At 40.9% G+C, this 20,169-nt stretch overlaps 1 protein-coding gene across 1 annotated transcript in view; it reads left to right on the top strand.

The window, feature by feature from the left end:
• The window catches only part of LOC133635733 (nibrin-like), a 56,436-nt gene extending 36,735 nt beyond the window's left edge, over nt 1-19,701 (top strand). Inside the window, exons 13-16 of the mRNA XM_062028982.1 lie at nt 2,277-2,414; nt 8,278-8,391; nt 8,479-8,528; nt 17,263-19,701. Coding sequence (XP_061884966.1) covers nt 2,277-2,414; nt 8,278-8,391; nt 8,479-8,528; nt 17,263-17,296 — 336 coding nt within the window. The 3' untranslated portion in view covers nt 17,297-19,701. The remainder of the gene's footprint in view (nt 1-2,276; nt 2,415-8,277; nt 8,392-8,478; nt 8,529-17,262) is intronic.
• Nucleotides 19,702-20,169: the final 468 nt, after the last annotated feature.

The raw sequence follows: 20,169 nt of genomic DNA on the forward strand, positions 1-20,169 counted from the left end.
ACATATATATATATATATATATATATATATATATATATATATATATATATATATATATATATATATATATATATATATATATATATATATATATATATATATATATATATATATACACAGTGGGGCAAAAAAGTATTTAGTCAGCCACCCATTGATTGTCAATGGGTGGCTGACTAAATACTTTTTTGCCCCACTGTATATATATATATATATATATATATATATAAAATTATGTTCAACTTAAGTTAGTTGTTCCTTAATTGTCAAACTCTGTCACTTCCTCACTTGAAATTCTTTGTTATTCTTAAAATGTATTTTTGATCGGATAGCTGTTATTGTTTTTGAATAAAAATGGAAATATAAATAATCATTGAAGTGTCAATATATATATATTTAAAAAAAAACTGTACACGCTATGTTTTGGGTAACATTTTTAACTGACATACAAATGTAAAAATATACTGAACAATAAAACCTTTTTTAAATATGCAGAGGAAAAAACAGGTTAGCTCCTGTATAGGAAAAGTTGAAAACCAAAAATTGTACCCTCACTAATAACCACAGTATAATGCAGGGGTGGGCAATTAATTTTTACCGGGGGCCGCATGAGCAACCCGAGCACTGCTGGAGGGCCACATCGACAATATTTCAATTAAATTTTGCTCAATATTATTTTTGATATATACCGTAAGATAAATAATACTAATTATAATAATTAATAATAATAGTAATACTTCAACATAGTGTGTGTAACAGCATTCCATGACTAATATAAATAAATTAACATTAATAATAAATGACAGTAAAATAAGCACACGTATGACTGAGGAGTCATAGTGTAACTTTGTGTGGTGTTTGAGTTGTCCGACTTTTTGTGTGGCCAGTGGTATGCGTGTTGGTGACAGATGACAAGTTGGTTTTGGCCTGGTTTGTACGGCAGGAAATGACTAGTTTTTCGAGATAGAAGTGTTTTACTCATGTTTTTGGTGTGGTTATGTCCGAATATAAACAGTTTGGCTCAATAAAGTGATCGATATAATTCCTGTCCTCGAAGCATCTCGATAGACGTTACAATAATTGAACGGTGTTCAATTGAACGGTGTTGACGAACACCGTTAGGGCCACTTGTTGTCACTGACACTCAAAGTTGCATTGCAAAATTACATAGAATAAATATGTTTATTTTGTTTAGAATTCAGATGGGATTTGATTTGGTGCGCGGCATATATTTGCTGTGCGCAGCGGACGCTTGAGCAGTGCGCAATTGCGCAGGCACACACCTTAGATGAAACGTTGCTTGGCAGTCCATGTCTTGTTGAAAACACGGCATTCGTCATCAACTTTTCTCTTTTTAGCGTCTCGGGTGTAAACCGTGCATCACTTGTCGCTGCATGTGCACCTTCACTCGCAGGTTACACACTGACACACACCCATAAATAATACTTTTCAAAATAAAAGCAGCACAGTTGTATTGCGCGCACGACATAGATGTTTTTTCAACTTTATTTTGTAATTTGTGATTGCAGCTGTTCACATTCACTCACAATCACGCACACGCATATGTCCACACGGAAGTAATACAAATAACGATTTTCAAAACAAAAGCAGCACCGTTGTATTGCACACTCGACATAGATACTTTTTAAAATTTATTTTGTAATTTATAATTGGCCTCACGCGGGCCGGACAGGGACGCACAAAGGGCCGGATGCGGCCCGCGGGCCGCAGAATGCCCAGGTCTGATATAATGAGTAGCCAGGACAGTGTAGTGTACTGTTACTACTATCATCACAAGTTCATCACAAGTTTTGTATTTGCCATCATTGGTGCCCCTTTCTAATTACATTATTTAAAACACACATTTTTCTATAGCAATTTTCATATTGGTTACAAGTTTTGTGCAACAAGTATTTTTCAATGTATCTTTCCAACTTTAGGGGCTTTCCACTTGCTCCTATGTTAAATGCTATTTTTACCTCCTGAGGGTACAAGCTAACTGAGCTTCTCATTATTAGCACATGATATAAACTCGAACATATGCGTTTTGGCCTTCAGGAGCCATACAAATGTCTAACTAATGATTTGTGTTAAGGGTGCAAACTTCCAAGTGTTAAAAATCGACAGTAGTATTTTGCTTGTCTTCCTTTCTGTGTCCAAAGATTGTGATGAGTCCTCACAGCTGGAACAATCTAATTTGGTGTTGTTTGTGTTCAAGCTCATGCATCGGTTGACTTCTTTCTTTTTATGATACGCCAGTTAATGTGTTTGTGTTGCAGGAAAACAAGCTGGATGAAGACCACCCTAAAAACCTGATTTTGGTGGAGTTTAGATCCCTGACGGTGAAAGTGCCCAAAACTAAACCACAGCAGCTGCAGTCCAACGGCTTTGCAAAGAATTTCAAATGTTTCCGCAAGGTCAGCACCTAATTCAAAAGCCACCAGTACAGCAGTGTACGTGTGTTTTTGAAGTATTTGATTATGTAGGCCAGGGGTATAAGGTGGGCCTCTTTGGTACATTTTCTTAATTAATGACCCAAAAATCCATCCAATGTTGGTCAATATATGCTAAGCTATCCGAGCAAAACATCAACCTTGCTTTGTGTTATAGGTGACGAGGCAAATCAGTGTAATATCTAATTGTAAATCTCCATAATACATATATTTCAGGGTTTCTCCTGGATTTCCATTATATATATATTTGGCGGTGGAGGCGTGGCAATGGGTGTGGTTAATATGACATCATATATGACGTCATGAAAATTTTGATTTGCAATGATGGATATATTTTCTTTAAAAAGGCTAAACACATGTTTTATGTATTTTCAATAACTAATATGTGCTATTAGTTAATACAGTTTGTCATATATTATCGGAATCACACAAGGAATTTGATTTAGTAGATTGTGATCTCTTTGTTATTTCTCAATGTTATTTCAATTGTTGTTGCTTATTGTAAATGGTAATTCAGGCTACACTGTATTCTGCCCTCCCTGGATGTTGGAATTTAGTTTGCCAAATATGTAAACAGTCCTTTGAATTACAGATGAAAAAATAACTTATTATTATTATTGTTGATATTATCCACAATAAAGTCACTGTAAAACTAACTATGCTAAGGAAAGTACATCATGTATATACACATTATATGAAGTGCACATACAGTACATGTAGGAATTGCGATAAATTAATTAAGTTAATAATATTGTTTGAAATAAACTGAAAAAAAAAGCAATGCTATTATGCAGGATGAAGGTGACTCTCACGCTGCCATCTTTATGCTAACATATAATAGACTTGCTCATTGGCAAGCTAAACCAAAGTAGCATGGCAAATCACAGGGCACATACAGTATACCCCAGGAGTGTCAAACTAATTTTAGCTCAGGGGCTGCATGGAGGATAGTCTATTCCCTGCATGGGCTGGACTGGTAAAATCATGGCATAATAACTTTAAAAAATTACAACTTCAGATTGTTTTCTTTGTTTTACTTGACCAACAATAGAACAAGCACACTCTGAACATGTACATATTACAAATGATATGCAGAAACACTTGAAGTTTGTTAAAAATTCTGAGGTGCAGTTTCAAAAACACCATGAAGAACACAATGAACTTCGACTTTGTCTCAGTGTATTTACAAAGACATTAAACTTTAAGCACTTCCTTCCGTTCTGCATTCTCATCTTGGCGGTTCACCATTAAAGATGTGTTTGGAAAAGCAACAACAAACAAACACCATATACGAAATCAAGGTAGCATAACTACAAACTTAACATGGTAGATTTAATCATACAATAAATTAGAACAAACAACACATGTAGAAACACATATTTTACAACTTAGTTCAGTGCGCATCGCGCTGTTTGGTCTGTTTTCGATCTTTTTTCATATATAAGGCGCACAGGATTAGAGGCCGCTTTAAAGGAGTCATATAATTTTTTTAAATCAAAATGTTGCATAAATTATGTTTTACAGATCATCTTGAAGCCGCTTTCTGACAGTCGCTTCAGGATGCGCCGTTTTGTGGGCGGTCTTATTTACGTGGCTCACTTCGGCAGCGTCTTCCCCCGTCATCTTTGTTGCACCGGTGTAGCGTGCAAGGACGGGAGTGGAAGAAGTGTCAAAATTGGAGCTAACTGTTTTAATGACATTCAGACTTTACTTAAATCAATAACGGAGCAGCTACTCCTCGTCCGGAAACAATGCCAGAAATGTGTCCCGGAACTCTCTAATAATGAGAGTTCCTTGGGTGAATAATGTAAACTCACTTCACTGGTATGATTTAACGCTTTCATGACGAGTTTACTGACAGATATAAGTAAGAACTTTACACTACTTTATATTAGAAATGGCAACAGCGGAGGATGACTGTCCCATAACAAGAAGATAGTGAAAAAGAAGAAGCTTATCGACTACGGAGTCGGCACGGGCTACAAAGGGGGACGCATGCAATTTTTCAGGACTTATGCAGATTGCAAATACAGATCAGCAGGTACCAGAAGGTAAGAAAAGGAATTTGCGTAATATTGCGAAACAAAACGCCAGATAATATGTCTTAACTTATACACACACCATAATAATACTCGTATGTTGAAGCACAGTACAATCCATCAAGCGGTGCGGCTTCATAGTTTACCAAAGTTGTACTAAACATTTTAATAGATTTTTGAGCGCCTTGTGTAATGTTCTATATTGTCAATGGAACATATAAAATGTTGGTGTTTACATGAGTCATATTGCAGTCTACACCTATCTCTTGTGTGTGACTGCCATCATAGTGCAGTCTACACGTATCTCTTATGTTCGACTGCCATGGACTGGTCACACTTATCATTTCACCATGTACCAAATAAAATAGCTTCAAGGTTGGTAAACAAAACCAGAATTATTTCGTACATAAGGTTATAAGGCGCACTGTCGAGTTATGATTTTAAAAAATGATTTTAAGTGTGCCTTATAGTCCGGAAAATACGGTACAATGAAAGAAGGTATTGCGTTTAACTACTGCAACAGTCTGCCGCCATCTGCTGCCAGCCACAACAGGAGCAGCTGATTGCTTGCACCTGGACTGATTTCTTCTTTGCCGCGTAATAGCGACAGCCAATCCAGAGGCCGCTTGAAGATTTAGATAATAGACAAGAGTATGTGGATTTTGTGGGTAATACATCTGAACAAATGAGGATTGAATGTGGAATTCCACAAGGTTCGGTTTTGGGACCAAAATTGTTTATTTGATATATTAATGATATATGTGAGGTATCAACGTTATTGAAATGTGTATTATTTGCGGACGACACCAACTTTTATAGTTCGGGACATGACTTAAAAGCGTTATCAAACATTATTGAACAGGAAATGATTAAACTTAAGAGATGGTTTGATGTCAATAAATTATCGTTAAATGTGAAAAAAAAACAAAGTTTATGATTTTTTGTAAAAGGAAAAGGGAGGAAACAATCAAACTGTCAATAGATGGAATTGATATTGAAAGGGTTTCTGAACTTAGATTTTTAGGAGTGATACTGGATGACGGTCTGACATGGAAATCTCATATTGCACATGTACGGAAAAAGATGTCTTAAGAGTATTTTTATATTAAACAAGGTCAAATATGTGTTAGATTACAGGGCAATGTGTATATTGTATTGTGCACTTATATTGCCATATATCAGCTACTGTGTGGAAGTGTGGGGGGACACATATAAGAGAAACATAAAGGCATTGTATCAACAACAGAAAAGAGCTATAAGGATTATTCATAAAGTAGATTACTTAGAACACACTAACATATTTATTAATTCTGGTTTATTGAAACTACAGGAGCTAGTAAAGTTACAGACATTATGTGTTATGTTTAAGGCTAAAAGTAAAACATTACCAGCAAATTTACAAAAAATGTTTGTCATCACTTCTGAGAATGAGTTTGAGTTTGAGTTTGAGTTTATTTTCGAACATGCAAGCATACAACATGATACATCACAAATGAAGAGCATAGAAGAAAAGGTCATTTCAAACATCAGTATTCAAGGACAACTTTAAAACAAATGTGTATATCAGTGGTGGGGGTTAAATAAAGGAATTCTCTTTACAATGAGATAAAAGACTGTAAAAATATATTCCAATTGAAAAATATATAAAGACAGAACAATAACATCATATTGACAGCCATAAGTGTTTACATTTTGCTTTATATTTATTAATTTACTTGTTTTTTTGTCTGGTTTTGTATTTGTTTTGTATCATCCTGTGAGGTGTATATTACGTTTTTTGTTCGGTTTGTACTCCATGAAGTTTTGCACTTTTTGTGTTTTTTTGTTTGTTTTCATTATATTTGGATATACGTATTTGTTTGGTTTGTATGATATCCATTGAATAAGACTATGTATTATGTTGAAGGGGGCAGGAAAATATAAGTATTTTCTTCATCCTGCTCCTTCTCAGGCATTGGTGTGTAAATATGTGTTTAGTTGCTAAAGTTTAACTGTCTTATCGATCAAAGATGCACATCAATGAAGGAGATAAATAAAAAAAATGGAATGAATGAAATGGCATACAGATAGTGTGTCATGAGATATAAATTGAATTAAGAGGACTTAAAGGAAACTAAAGGACTTCAAATATAGCTACAAATTAGGCATAATGATGCAATATGTACATATAGCTAGCCTAAATAGCATGTTAGCATCGATTAGCTTGCAGTCATGCAGTGACCAAATATGTCTGATTAGCACTCCACACAAGTCAATAACATCAACAAAACTCACCTTTCATGCACAACCTTAAAAGTTTGGAGGACAAAATGAGACAGAAAAAGAAGTGGCATAAAACACGTCCTAGAAAGTCGGAGAAAGTTATACATGTAAACAAACTACGGTGAGTTCAAGGACCGCCAAAATTAGTAGGACAAAACGGCGCTCGCCAAATACTCAAATCAGTGAAGCATGTTTAATATAAACAGTGTGCTTTATAACAATTAGGGAGGTTTGTGTCATGTTTGTCCTCCTACAGAAACCATATTAAAACAACAAATATATTTTTCCCCCTCATCTTTTTCCATTTTTCATACATTTTTGAAAAAGCTCCATAGAGCCAGTAGGGCGGCGCTAAAGAGCCGCATGCGGCTCTAGAGCCGCGGGTTGCCGACCCCTGGTATAGACAAACAATCATTCACACTCACACTCATATCTATGGACAATTTACAGTCTCCAATCAACCTAACATGCATATTTTAGGAACGTTGGAGGAAACTGGGGTACCTGGACAAAACCCACACACGCACAGAGACAACATGCTCATTCCACACAGAGACGTCCAAACCGAGGTCCGAAGAAGCACAGGGCGTAAAGTTAGACGTTATTGTCGATAGTTAATTTAAAAGAATCAGGGTAGTTTACACAGGCTTGGACAAGAAATGCATTAATTAACTTGAAATACATTTATTTTCAATTTTCTCTCCTTATTTATGCCAATTGTCAAGTCCGTTTAGGTGAGCGACCAGCTGTAGCGCACACAATACATACTTCTAAATCATAACAGATGTTCACCACTACAACACCAGATGTAGTTCTACAAATCACGTTTAACTTGGGTTTGTCTCCAAAAAAGGCTCAAATGAATTTGCCTGCTATACTACCAAAATGTGGAACTCCCTACCGATAGCTGTAAAGGAGTGTAAGACCCTTATTTCCTTCAAAGCCCCTCAGCTGGGAATAGACAATCAATATATCCACTTGTATAAATTGGGCAGTTTTGTCTAAAATTGTACTCCAGTATTTTTATAATAATAAAGTGTAATTATTCTAACATATTTTATTTTATTTTATGCATATATATATATATATATATATATATATATATATATATATATATATATATATATATATATATATATATATATATATCTATATATATATATATATATATCTATATATATAATATATATATATATATATATATATATATATACTTCTAGACTTCTAGGGTCTTGGGCAGCAAGTGATGTGGAGGGCTCTGCAGTCCCAAAAATGCTGCGTCCTGTTTTTTTGCCTTCAGGCATGACACATAATGGATAAATTAATGACGCGTTCTGTACACAGAAACATGGTTCGCACACAGGCATATTTGGCTCCATCTAAAACTTCGTAAATCAAACATTTTTCAAATCGAGGGTTTTGTAAATCGAGGTTCCACTGTACATGTAATTACTCTCAGCGTATTCACACAAAAGACAACTACTTATATGTATGGAAACATTTCTTTTTTTTTCATGATGGAACAGATACAAGTGCCCGGGGCAGAGCGCTCAGCACACATCATCGGGGGGCCTGACATGCTGGCTCACAACCGGGGCAAAAACTCTGAACTGGATGAATGGCTGAAAGATGCCGTTGAGGTTCGATTCCCCCCTCCGTTGTAGATTCCTCAACCCGCGACGGTTCGAAGGAGTCGGGATTTCACTCACGATTTGTGTTTGTTTCAGGATGAGCGTCAGAGCAGACGGGAGGAAAGCCAAGGAGATGACCTCTTTAGGTGAGTTGTATTCGTCCGGCAAATTGTGCAATAGACCATCACATACCAACGACAGTGCTACCCGCATATGTTGACAACATAAATAATATACAATTTAGATCATCATAAATAAATGTGGTGCTTGCTACCTGTTTCAACTTGCTTGCAAACACATTATAATGAAATTTGCTTTGTAAATATTGTACAAATACAAAACCAATAAAGTTGGCACGTTGTGTAATTTGTGAATAAACACAATACAATGATTTGCAAATCCTTTTTAACCTATATTCAATTGAATAGACTGCAAAGACAAGATATTTAACTTTGCTAATATTAGCTAATTTGGATTTTGATGCCGGCAACATGTTTCAAAATAGCTGGCACAAGTGGCAAAAATGACTGAGAAAGTTGAGGATTGCTCAACAAACACTTATTTGGAACATCCCACAGGTTAACAGGCTAACTGAGAACAGGTGGGTGCCATGATTGGGTATAAAAGCAGCTTCTATGAAATGCTCAGTCATTCACAAACAAGGATGGGGGGAGGGTCACCACTTTGTGAACAAATGCGTGATTAAATTCTAGACTCAGCCAGCTAATTCCAGTCACCTCATAGACATAACACTAGAAGTAACCTTCATTAGGAGGGAAAAATCATCATCTGAAGTGTGAAGCCTGTTCTGAAGCCTGATCTTTGGGGCTGTAGAGGCCCGGAGACCTGGAATAAGATTGGTAGCCCTATAAAAGAATGAAATTCTTTGAACATACACTATATAGCCGAAAGTATTTGGCCACCCATCCAAATGATCAGAATCAGGTGTCCTAATCATTTGGCCCAGCCACAGGTGTATAAAATTAAGCACTTAGGCATGGAGACTGTTTCTACAAACATTTGTGAAAGAATGGGCTGCTCTCAGGAGTTCCAGCTTGGAACTGTTATAATATGCCACCTGAGAAAATAAAAAATCTGTCTAAGACTGAGGCCAAGGGAAAAAACAACTCATAGCCAGAGTACACATCCCTCTTATATGTGTGTAAGAAGGAAATATCAAAGAACACAAAGGACATTAAAGACATTAAAAGAGCAGAGCTGATACAACCAGCCACTTCTACATAGAGCTATGAATAAAAAGTAAAAGAAACATATACACTGTGGTGGCCTCTGCGGTGTTCCACGCCATCATCTGCTGGGGTGGGGGGAGCATGGCCAGAGACAGGAGCAGACCCAACAAAGCAACCAAGAGAGCCAACTCCACTCTTGGCCGCCCACTAACTCGGCCAGGGTCCAGTCCGCATGGATGAGCGACGATGCTTCTAAGGAGACTGAGGTGTCTGTACCTGCTCATTCAGCCAAGACACTGTGAAGCCTGTTTGTCCCGGCGCTCAGTGCTAGCTCCGCAGCCCTGTCTCTTCATCTGCATCTCCTCCAGTCGCTCCAAACAGACTCTGGTGTGGCAGAGACCCAGCAGCTGGTCTCCATGGCCAAAAGGCTCCCGGGAGGCAGATCCAGAAGGCCACAAAAAAGCACCGCAAAGTCACGAAAGTGCCACCCCTTGTCACACAGTCCCAAAGGGTCCCCAACCAAAAGGCAAAAAATATATATAATAACACATGAAAACAAGAGGGAAACACAAAAGGAGGACAGAAGAGCACAGAGCTCCTGCCAACAGCAGCCACTACAGCGGCGCCATCTTGGAAAAAAAAGAACGATGAATGATGAATCATGCTTTTCCATCTGGCAATCTGATGGACGGATGTGGGTTTGGAGGTTGCCAGGAGAACAGTACATTTCGAACTTCATTGTGCCGAATGTGAAATTTGGTGGAGGAGGAATTATGGTGTGGGGTTGTTTTTCAGGATTTTGGCCATGGTCCCTTAGTTCCAGTGTGTGAAAGTCTTGATATTGCAGGTTCGCTCTGGACCGACAGAATGTCTTGTAAGCCCGGATTCCAGGTTTGAAAAGTATTTTTATTTTGTGTATAGCTCGTCGCTCTCACAGCCACCCCCGTCTTGCTTGTGTGCGTGTCTCTTTCTCAGTGTTCTCCTCTCTCTCGCTCGCCCCTCTCATGGCCTCGGGAGCCCCCCGTAGAAGATCGGGAGAGGAAGTCGGCCAAGGCCATCTGCGCACCCGGTCTGTGGACCACTCGGAAGTTGTAGGGTTGCAAAGCGAGATACCACCGGGTGATCCGCACGTTGGCATCCTTCATGCGGTGGAGTCACTGGAGGGGTTTGTGGTCCGAGCAGAGGCTGAAGGAGCGCCCCAGCAGGTAGTACCGGAGGGCCTTGACCGCCCACCGTAGGGTGAGGCCTCCCTCTCCACCGTGCTGTACCTCGCCTCCCGGTCCGAGCATTTCCGGCTGATGTATAGTACGGGCCGGTCGACGCCCTCTACCCGCTGGGACAACACCTCTCCCAGTCACCTGCCCGACGCGTCCGCCTGCAGACAGAAGGGGATAGCAAAGGTAGGCAGAGGGCTGTTTTTACCTTCTCGAACACCTGCTGGCACTGCTCCATCCACCGGACCTGATCTGGAGCACCCTTTCGGGTGAGGTCAGTCAGTGGGTTGGTCAGGTCCGCAAACCGGGGAATGAACCTACGGTAGTAGCCCGCCAGACCCAAAAACTGCCTCACCTCTTTTTTCTTCTTGGGTGGTGAACAGGCTGCGATCGCCACTGTTTTGTCTATCTGCGGGCGCACCTGCCCTCCTCCCAAGTGGTACCCCAGATACTGTACTTCCCTCCGCTAACTGCACACTTCGCCGGGTTGGCGGTGAGCCCCGCCTGTCTCAGGGACTTGAGCACTGCTCCCACCCGCCGCATGTGTTCTTCCCAGCCGCTACTCTGGATGATGACGTCATCCAGGTAGGCAAGCCGCGTATGCCGCGTGAGGGTGCTGTACCCGGTCCATGAGGCGCTGGAACGTGGCGGGCGCACCGAACAAGCGAAACGCAAGTGCCACAAATTGGTATAACCCTTCCGAAGTGGAAAAGGCCGTTTTTTCCTTGGACTCTGGCGACAAGGGAATCTGCCAGTAACCCTTGGTCAAATCCAGTGTCGTAAAAAAGCGAGCAGCACCCAGCCGATCCAGGAGCTCGTCAACCCGAGGCATTGGGTAAGCGTCAAAACGTGATATTTAATTTACCTTGCAGGGTTTCATCTCGAGACTGCTCGAAGGGGAAGTCCTCCGTAGGGTGCCAATGGGGGGGAGGGGGGGGGGGGGGCTTCCTGCGAAGCCCCCGCCGGTTCCCCCTCGTCAGTATCAGATGAACCCACGTTGCCACTGAGAATGGCGCGGACATTCCCCTTTCCTACGGTCCGTGAACGCACCCCACACATTGTGTCACTAAACGGTTAAACCCCGGCCAATTTGTACCTAAAGTTACAGGGTGCGTAAGGTGCGCACTTACAGCAACCTTGACACTATGCTTTTGCCCGTTACACCAAATTTCCACTGGCACAATAAGGTATTCGTGCACATCCCCATGAATACATTTAATTCTCACCCGTGTTGCCTGCCTCAAAGCCCCGGGTCGAACCAGGTGTTGGTGGCCCACAGCCCTTGTGCCCTTACCGGGACGCAATACGTCTCTCCCGGATCGGGGGAGGGCGCTGGAGGGTGCTGGAGGGCCGACAACCTGCATCACCTGTCCCACCTCCATTAGCGGGCACTCCCACCGCATGTAACCGGATTGCCCGCACCTCCAGCACACCTGCCCAGGTGCCCGAGGTGCCGTCTGCGGGGTAAGCCCCATCTCAGAGGAGAGATTAAACCCCCGAGACCCTCCCTAGATGAAGCTGGTGATTGCCGTTGGCGCGTCCTGCGCTGCGTTGTTGTGTTTTGTGTGGGAACCTGCTCGCGGGTCGAGGCCGCGTCTGCCGGACGATGTCGTGGAACCAGTGGCGCCGTCTCTTCCTGCTGCGCGTGTCGTCTGTGCGGGGCTGGTACGGGCCTCTCTGCCGTCCTCGGGGTCGCCTCCTCCCGCCGCGCCTCCCGGTGTACCGCCAGGTGGTCTTTGGCCAGCGTCACTGCTGCTATTAGGTCACGTGGGCTGTGATACCGGACCCACGCTGATGTTCGTGCTGGTATGGCCTCTAAAAATTGTTCTTGTAAGATGAGCTCCAGCATTGGGTTATCGCTTTCCCTTGGTTGAAGCCACCGGGTCGCCGCGTCTCGGAGCTGCTGCCCGAGCACGAACGGACGGTCCTCTGGCCCCAGCCGTAGCGCCCGGAACTGGCGTCGGTGGTCCTGTGAGGTGCTGCCGACCCGGTCCAGTATTGCTCGTCTTAAATTTGGGAAATGCACCCGGGAGGCCGCCGGTAGGCTAAGCGCCGCCCGCTGTGCTTCCCCCGCCAGTAGCGGTAGCAGTCTCACCCCCCACTCTTCTTCAGGCCACCCACATGCTGCTGCCGTGGCCTCAAAAATGTCTACAAACGCCTGGGGGTCCTCCGTCTCCGCCATGCGTTGCCCGGAGATGGCTGCTGACGTTGGCGGTGCCGCTCCAAACCTGCCCGCTAGCGCCTGCAGGATTTGGCTCTGCTGTTGGCTTGCCGCTGACACTTCCGCCAGTACTCGCCCCAGTGATCCAAGGGAATCGGAGCCGACATCTCTGGTCCAAAGTTGATTGGGCGCCAGTTGTGAAAGTCTTGATGTCGCAGGTTCGCTCTGGACCGACAGAATGTCTTTTGAGCCCGGATTCCAGGTTTGAAAAGTATTTTTATTTTGTGTATAGCTCGTCGCTCTCACAGCCACCCCCGTCTTGCTCGTGTGCGTGTCTCTTTCTCAGTGTTCTCCTCTCTCTCGCTCCCCCTCTCATGGCCTTGGGCGCCCCTTAAGGGAGACAGGTGATTAGATAACCCGCTTCAGCTGGGAAATCCACTCACCTGTCAGCTGCTTCGTAGCCGGCTGCTGCACATGCCCTTCCCGCAGGAGACGCGTCGACCACGCGCCCCTCACACAGTGAAAGGAACCTTTTTAATACTCCAGGACACCAAAACATTTTGGACAATTCCATGCTCCTAACCTTGTGGTAACAGTTTGGAGTGGGCCATTTCCTCTTCCAACATGACTGTGCACCAGTGCACAAAGCAAAGTCCATAAAGACATATATGACAGAGTCTAGTGTGGATGAACTTGACTGGCCTGCACAGAGTCCTGACCCGAACCAGATAGAACACCTTTGGGATGAATTAGAACGGAGACTGAGGATGTAAGGAACCATGTGGGAAACATTGCCACAACTTGTTTATAACGCCTTGCTGTTTGTTTTCTGAGATGGTCACTCATACATTAGTTAACTGCTAACTTTGTCAGTGTTCCCAATAACATCAACTCTAGTTAAAATGTTTTGTCATCTTATTGAATTGCACGCAGGCTGTAAAGTACAGCACGCTGAGTTGTCAGTGAAGTACGAAGCTTGTGTATTAGATGTGAGAGGTATCACTCCTATTTATATTTGTTAGCCAAAGTTTTGCTCTGAGCCACGTGGTGTTATTGGAGAAGAACAAAGCTTGTTTATTAGACTAAAATGTCATTGGCCAAACTGCTTTGTGTTTTATATTGCTATCAAAAAGTAAACACCCATTTTTTTTTGTTTTTTTACAATTATGTGTGGGGATTCATGTCAGAAAGTTATTACTTTAAAAAACAGTTCATGTGACTAAGCGTTTTTTGAATGTTTCACAGTGTGTAGTTAATATAGTTATTATATTTATAGTTAGTTATAATTATATAGTCATTTCTGTGTTCTGGCAAAACCTGCTCCCTAATAGAATTCATGCACCCCCTGAACACCTGCGTATGAATCCAGGTAATGCAGAAATGTAATTGTGCATTTAGGAATTCTTTCAAATGAGTTCAATCGTTACAATAAATATATGTATTTTTTTGTATTTTGTCATTTGTTTTACATGTTTCACACGACAAACGATCAAATGTATGATTAAGTCAAGAAGGGGTGTCCAATTGATGATGCACGGGACACGCATAAAACGTGGCTGTTTTCACATGGCACCATAAAGAATAAGAGTGTAATGAATCGTTTTAACAAGTGGATTCGATTCAATATTTGTGGTTGTTATGATCAATGGTTGATCAACCAGTGTTACTTTAAAATGAATACTGGACACTGCAGGTATGTATGCATACATCCATATGCATACATATATAGGATGATGTAAGCTAGTGTGTTTTCTTTGACGAAGCAGAAAAGAGGCAGTTTGATTTTGTGTGTGTGTTTATGTTAAGGCTGAGCTTTGTTTGATAACTAAGTCATACTCGAGTGCGTGGTCAGGAACAAGACTGCCGCTAAGAAAACATTTCACTAGCTTGAAACGAGCAAGTGTCGAGGCGCTCTTTATTAGAAGCTTGTTTGTTCTAAAAGGGAACTGCACTTTTTTGGAATTTTGCCTATCATACACAATCTTTGTCAGAAAGCACACGTTTTTTTTTTTCATGCATTCTAACTAGTAAATATATGCAAGGAGAAGTCTGCTTACAATGGAGCCTTTGGGAGTTGCTCTACTCTGCTTATGAAGCATTTTAAAAAACATACAAACTCTTCCATCAAGTTTCATATACACACTGTAAGTATATATTTAATGTAGTAATATATAGTTTGCTCATTTTAAAGGCCTACTGAAATGATTTTTTTTAATTTAAACGGGAATAGCAGATCCATTCTATGTGTCATACTTGATCATTTCGCGATATTGCCATATTTTTGCTGAAAGGATTTAGTAGAGAAAATCGACTATAAAGTTCGCAACTTTTGCTCGCTGATAAAAAAAAAAGCCTTGCCTGTACCGGAAGTAGCGTGACGTCACAGGAGCTAGTATTCCTCACAATTCCCCATTGTTTACAATGGAGCGAGAGAGATTCGGACCGAGAAAGTGACGATTACCCCATTAATTTGAGCAAGGATGAAAGATTCGTAGATGAGGAACGTTACAGTGAAGGACTTGAGAGGCAGTGATGGACGTATCTTTTTTCGCTCTGACCGTAACTTTGGTACAAGCTGGCTCATTGGATTCCACACTCTCCTTTTTCTATTGTGTATCACGGATTTCTATTTTAAACCACCTCGGATACTATATCCTCTTGAAAATGAGAGTCGAGCACGCGAAATGGACATTTAAAGTGACTTTTATCTCCAAGACAATACATCGGTGACACACTTAGCTACTGAGCTAACGTGATAGCATCGTTCTCAAATGAAGATAGAAACAAAATAAATAAACCCCTGACTGGAAGGATAGACAGAAGACCAACAATACTATTAAACCATGTACATGTAACTACACGGTTAAAAATTCTCAGCCTGGTAATGCTTAAAAATGCTGTTGCTAACGACGCTAAGGCTAATTTAGCAACTTAGCAACCGGACCTCACAGAACTATGATAAAACATTAGCGCTCCACCTACGCCAGCCAGCCCTCATCTTCCCATCAACAGCCGTGCTCACCTGCATTCCAGCGATCAACGGCGCGACGAAGGACTTCATCCGTGGGTTTGGCGGCAAGCATCGGCTAGGCGTAGTAAGTAGTCCTTGTTGTATTGCTGTAAGTATTGTACTTAGCCGCTAAGACACCGATCGATCCCACCTACAACGTTGTTCTTTGCAGCCTCCATTGTTCATTAAACAAATTGCAAAAGATTCACCAACACAGATGTCCAGAATACTGTGGAATTTTGTCGAAGAAAACAAGAGGCTTTTCTATCGGGTCCGATGGGGTCCAACCACTTCCGTTGCTTTTGGGACGTCACGCGCATAAATCATATCCGAAGGAGTTTTTCAACCGGAAGTGTGGCGGGAATTTTAAAATTGCACTTTATAAGTTAACTCGGCCGTATTGATATGTGTTGCAATGTTAAGATTTCATCATTGATATATAAACTATCAGACTGCGTGGTTGGTAGTAGTGGGTTTCAGTAGGCCTTTAAGCATACGGTAGCGCATCAATTTCACAAATGCATCACATTTGCTTTTTCCTTCGACAACACACTCACTGCAGACTTCATGAGAGTCAACAAACACGTATAAATATCACTTATTGTACAATGTCTGCTGTCACCAGATGGCGACTGATGAAATGTTGATATATTCCTGTTTGGATGAAGAATGACTCATAATCCTTGCGAAGTAAAAAGGGTGGTGTAATCAAGCGTCATTTGTATCTTTGTTGCCTTTTACCGGGTTTAAATTGTATGCCAAAGTTGACCAACTTGTCGGATTATGTCGTCCTCCTTCCACTATCAAGATGAGAGACAATATTTGTGATGTAAAATAAACTTTCACATTCTCGGAGGCGAGAAAGCAGCTCAGCAGCTGATGACGTCACTATAGCAGCACAAGCTTGTTAGCTGTCTGTGATCACGGTGCCGCTAAAAATTGTTTGTCTGTGGTGCAGCTCATAATAACAATATAGCTAATAATTGATTAATATTCAGATCACGAAATGTAAATGGAGTATTGTTGGTGGTTTTTGGACCAGACTTGTAAGCAGAATTTTATTTCCGTCTATTTACGAGTTAGAATGCATTGAAAAAATACATTGGTCTTCTTGGCTTTCATAATGATTGTAAACGATAGGCAAAATTCCAAAAGAAAAAGTGCAATTCCCATTTAAGCTGTTCAAACACGCTAGGCCGTCGTTTACGTCACTTCATTTGGGCTGCTTTTTGTTTGTTCAAATGCCTCTAATGACATTGAGGAATGTTAAAAGCTCATCAACTGTTATCTGTTTGTGTATTTTAGGTACAACCCCACCAAATTAACCAGGAGAAGATGAAACAGCTCCATGCCAGTCCTGTCAGTATACCAGATAAGATGCAATGATCATGTACATGTCCACTTACAATAGGGGCCTGTAGCTTTATTGTTTTCTTCCAAAAAAAATACAGTTAATAAAACCGAACAAAAAAATACATTAAAAATAGAATAGAAGGAGCAAACATGTTGACTCTAATATACTTTTTACACTCAAAACACAACGCTGAATGAAGTGCAGGCAGTTTTTTTCTTAATTATACACAACTCACAAAGGGTATTGTGCTTTCATGTGAAATTTCAGCATGACCCTAAAATGCACTTTTAACTTTCTCAGGTAAAAGTAAAAGCTTAATCTGACATTCTCTAAACTTCTGAATGCACAAGTCCAACAATACAAGGTTTTAGTACTTTTTGCACAACTTAAAAAATTCACAACGTTGTGTGATCCTTGAATGGACCAGTACATATTCATACAATGTATGCCTTTATGTGGAACATAAACCTTAACCCAGTCCCTCTGTTGCAACCAGCTGATGGCACTCTGTGGCCCTCTCAGCTCATTGTTAATTTCCCCCTGAGAACATCCTTTTGAAGGCTGGGAATGGCGAGGTTATGTCGATCAATTGTTATGTGTCAATATAACAAAAAACAGCATGACGAAGAGGACTGAGAACAGGGCATCTAATGATCACACAACTGCTGCGAATTTCGCTATTAAAATTTTTTGTTAAAGAACAGCAAGTAATAAACAGCATTCAGAAGGTAAAGGAACAAGTGGTAGAAAATAGATGGATGGATGTTCCAGTATATTTAAGCTGTATCCTGACATTTAGTGAGTATTGTATATGTGATTGTTGGATTGGTTCTAGCCTGTTAACAAAGTTAAAGACATCGAAATGGCACCTGCATCCTCTGATATTCTAGTTTGTGTCCCTCAGTGGAAAAGGTTGTTCACCCCTGACTTACATGTTCCCTGATAATCAAGTTATTCTTTACACTGACCGCCACTGAAGCCACCAACGGCAATTCATATAACAAAATATGGTCAATCAATTTATTTTCGTCAATGTTTCATATGTTAATAAAAAAAGAATAATGGCATACAAAAAATTACAAAGTCTTCAGTAGTACAAGAAAGAGTTAAAAATGTACATGCCAAGACCAGTTTGTCCTTAGACCAAAGTTGTCCCTGCTTTAGCAAGCGGATGGAGACAATAACTGCAAGTGTTGTTGCCATATGAGCAATGTTTGCCACTACAGGGATACACATTTTAATCAATGTATTCATCATTAACAACTCAGTTCTTCGCTGATTGTGTTTTGAACAAAAAATGGAAGTAACGTGGAGTAAGCAGCAAAGGAGCTCTGGTCAGTTTAATCTAATTTTCTGTAGTAGAATGCGAAATGGTAGAAATAAATAATTGTTGAAATGTTTTTTCTCCATTTGTGCATATTTTATTTAGATTCTTGTGTTTTCAGATTCAGTATTTTATACTATTGCTGGGTTGCAATCACGTGACACAGAGTACCATTAGGCTACTGTTTATTTACCTGCATCAATGCAAATGTGGGTGTATTTTGAAAGATTTAGAAGCAAATATACAAGCCAGATATGATTAAAACATTTTAAAATTGGATGGCGCTGATTAATACACTCTTAAGAAGAATTATTTTTCAAGATTTGAACTATTCATCATCATTAAAGTCGACTGCTCGACCGCTAGAGATGAGAATCGAAAACTGGTTCCCAATTGATCAATTCCTTGGAATCGCTTACCATTTTTTCAAACGATTCCATTAATGATTCCTTTGTGTGGAAATGACACATTACACAACATGCGCAGTGAGGTCTGACAGCAACATGACGCCCTGGCCGCGGAAAAACTCCAAAGTTTTAGAAGAAAATATTGCAACAGCATTACTTGTAATCATTGCAAAGTTGCTATTTCAACAGGAGGAGGATATACAAGCAATATGTTGAAACATTTGACAACACGGCTCGCAATAACTGACAATATGGGTTTTATGGACACAACAACGTCACAGACAGACTACAATATGGTTGGAACCTTGGCAAACACTTTACTATGTGCTCAGGTCATCAAAGTATTCACTACATATATACAACATAGCTAAACAGGTGGCTGTCACTATTGATGTATGACTCCTAAACTTGGATGTTTGTTGGAATATCTTATGCTGTGTTTGTAGTCTGGCCATATATCCCATGTCTGATAAGTGCCATGGTAAATGCTGCATTAATGTGAAGGAAACAATCTACTCTAATTAAATAGAAATTCAGAATATATTTCCCCATTTCTATTTATTTATGCCCTTTTTAATTTTCCTTTTTTATTAAATGATTTTATCGATGATGTTTGATATTGCATTCCTTCTACATAAATAAACGTTGATTATTGACAAAACTTGAATCTGAGACAGGAACTTAAATAAATGAGGGAATACAGATCTCATGGGCCACACAGCAGGAAACATCCTTTCTCTGTTGGCTTCGAGAAGAGGTAAAACCTTGCTGTGGTGACTACGCAGACTCAGCACTACAAGTTGAACGGAAAAAGACACTTGCAGTCCTTTACAAATCCGGCTAATCCACAAAAACATTGCAAATATAATGTTTCGGCGTGTGCGCATGCCACCGTTCATTCCCCAGCACGCGACGCTGAGAGCACCGCTTCTGCCACAGCCGCGCAAGGGTGCGGCTGTGTGCAGTCAGTAATCAACACACCTGCACTTGATGACACTCCACGCCATAACAGCCAGCGTGTCCTGAAATCCAGTGCTAGAACATAGTTCTCTGTTCACAGTAAGCTGTCACGTCTTGCTCCTCTCCCTGTATACGTGCTCTCCGTGTTCCTTCTGCCCTCATGCTCA

The sequence above is a fragment of the Entelurus aequoreus genome, linkage group LG20 (assembly GCF_033978785.1).
Source record: "Entelurus aequoreus isolate RoL-2023_Sb linkage group LG20, RoL_Eaeq_v1.1, whole genome shotgun sequence".
Taxonomy (NCBI): Eukaryota; Metazoa; Chordata; class Actinopteri; order Syngnathiformes; family Syngnathidae; genus Entelurus; species Entelurus aequoreus.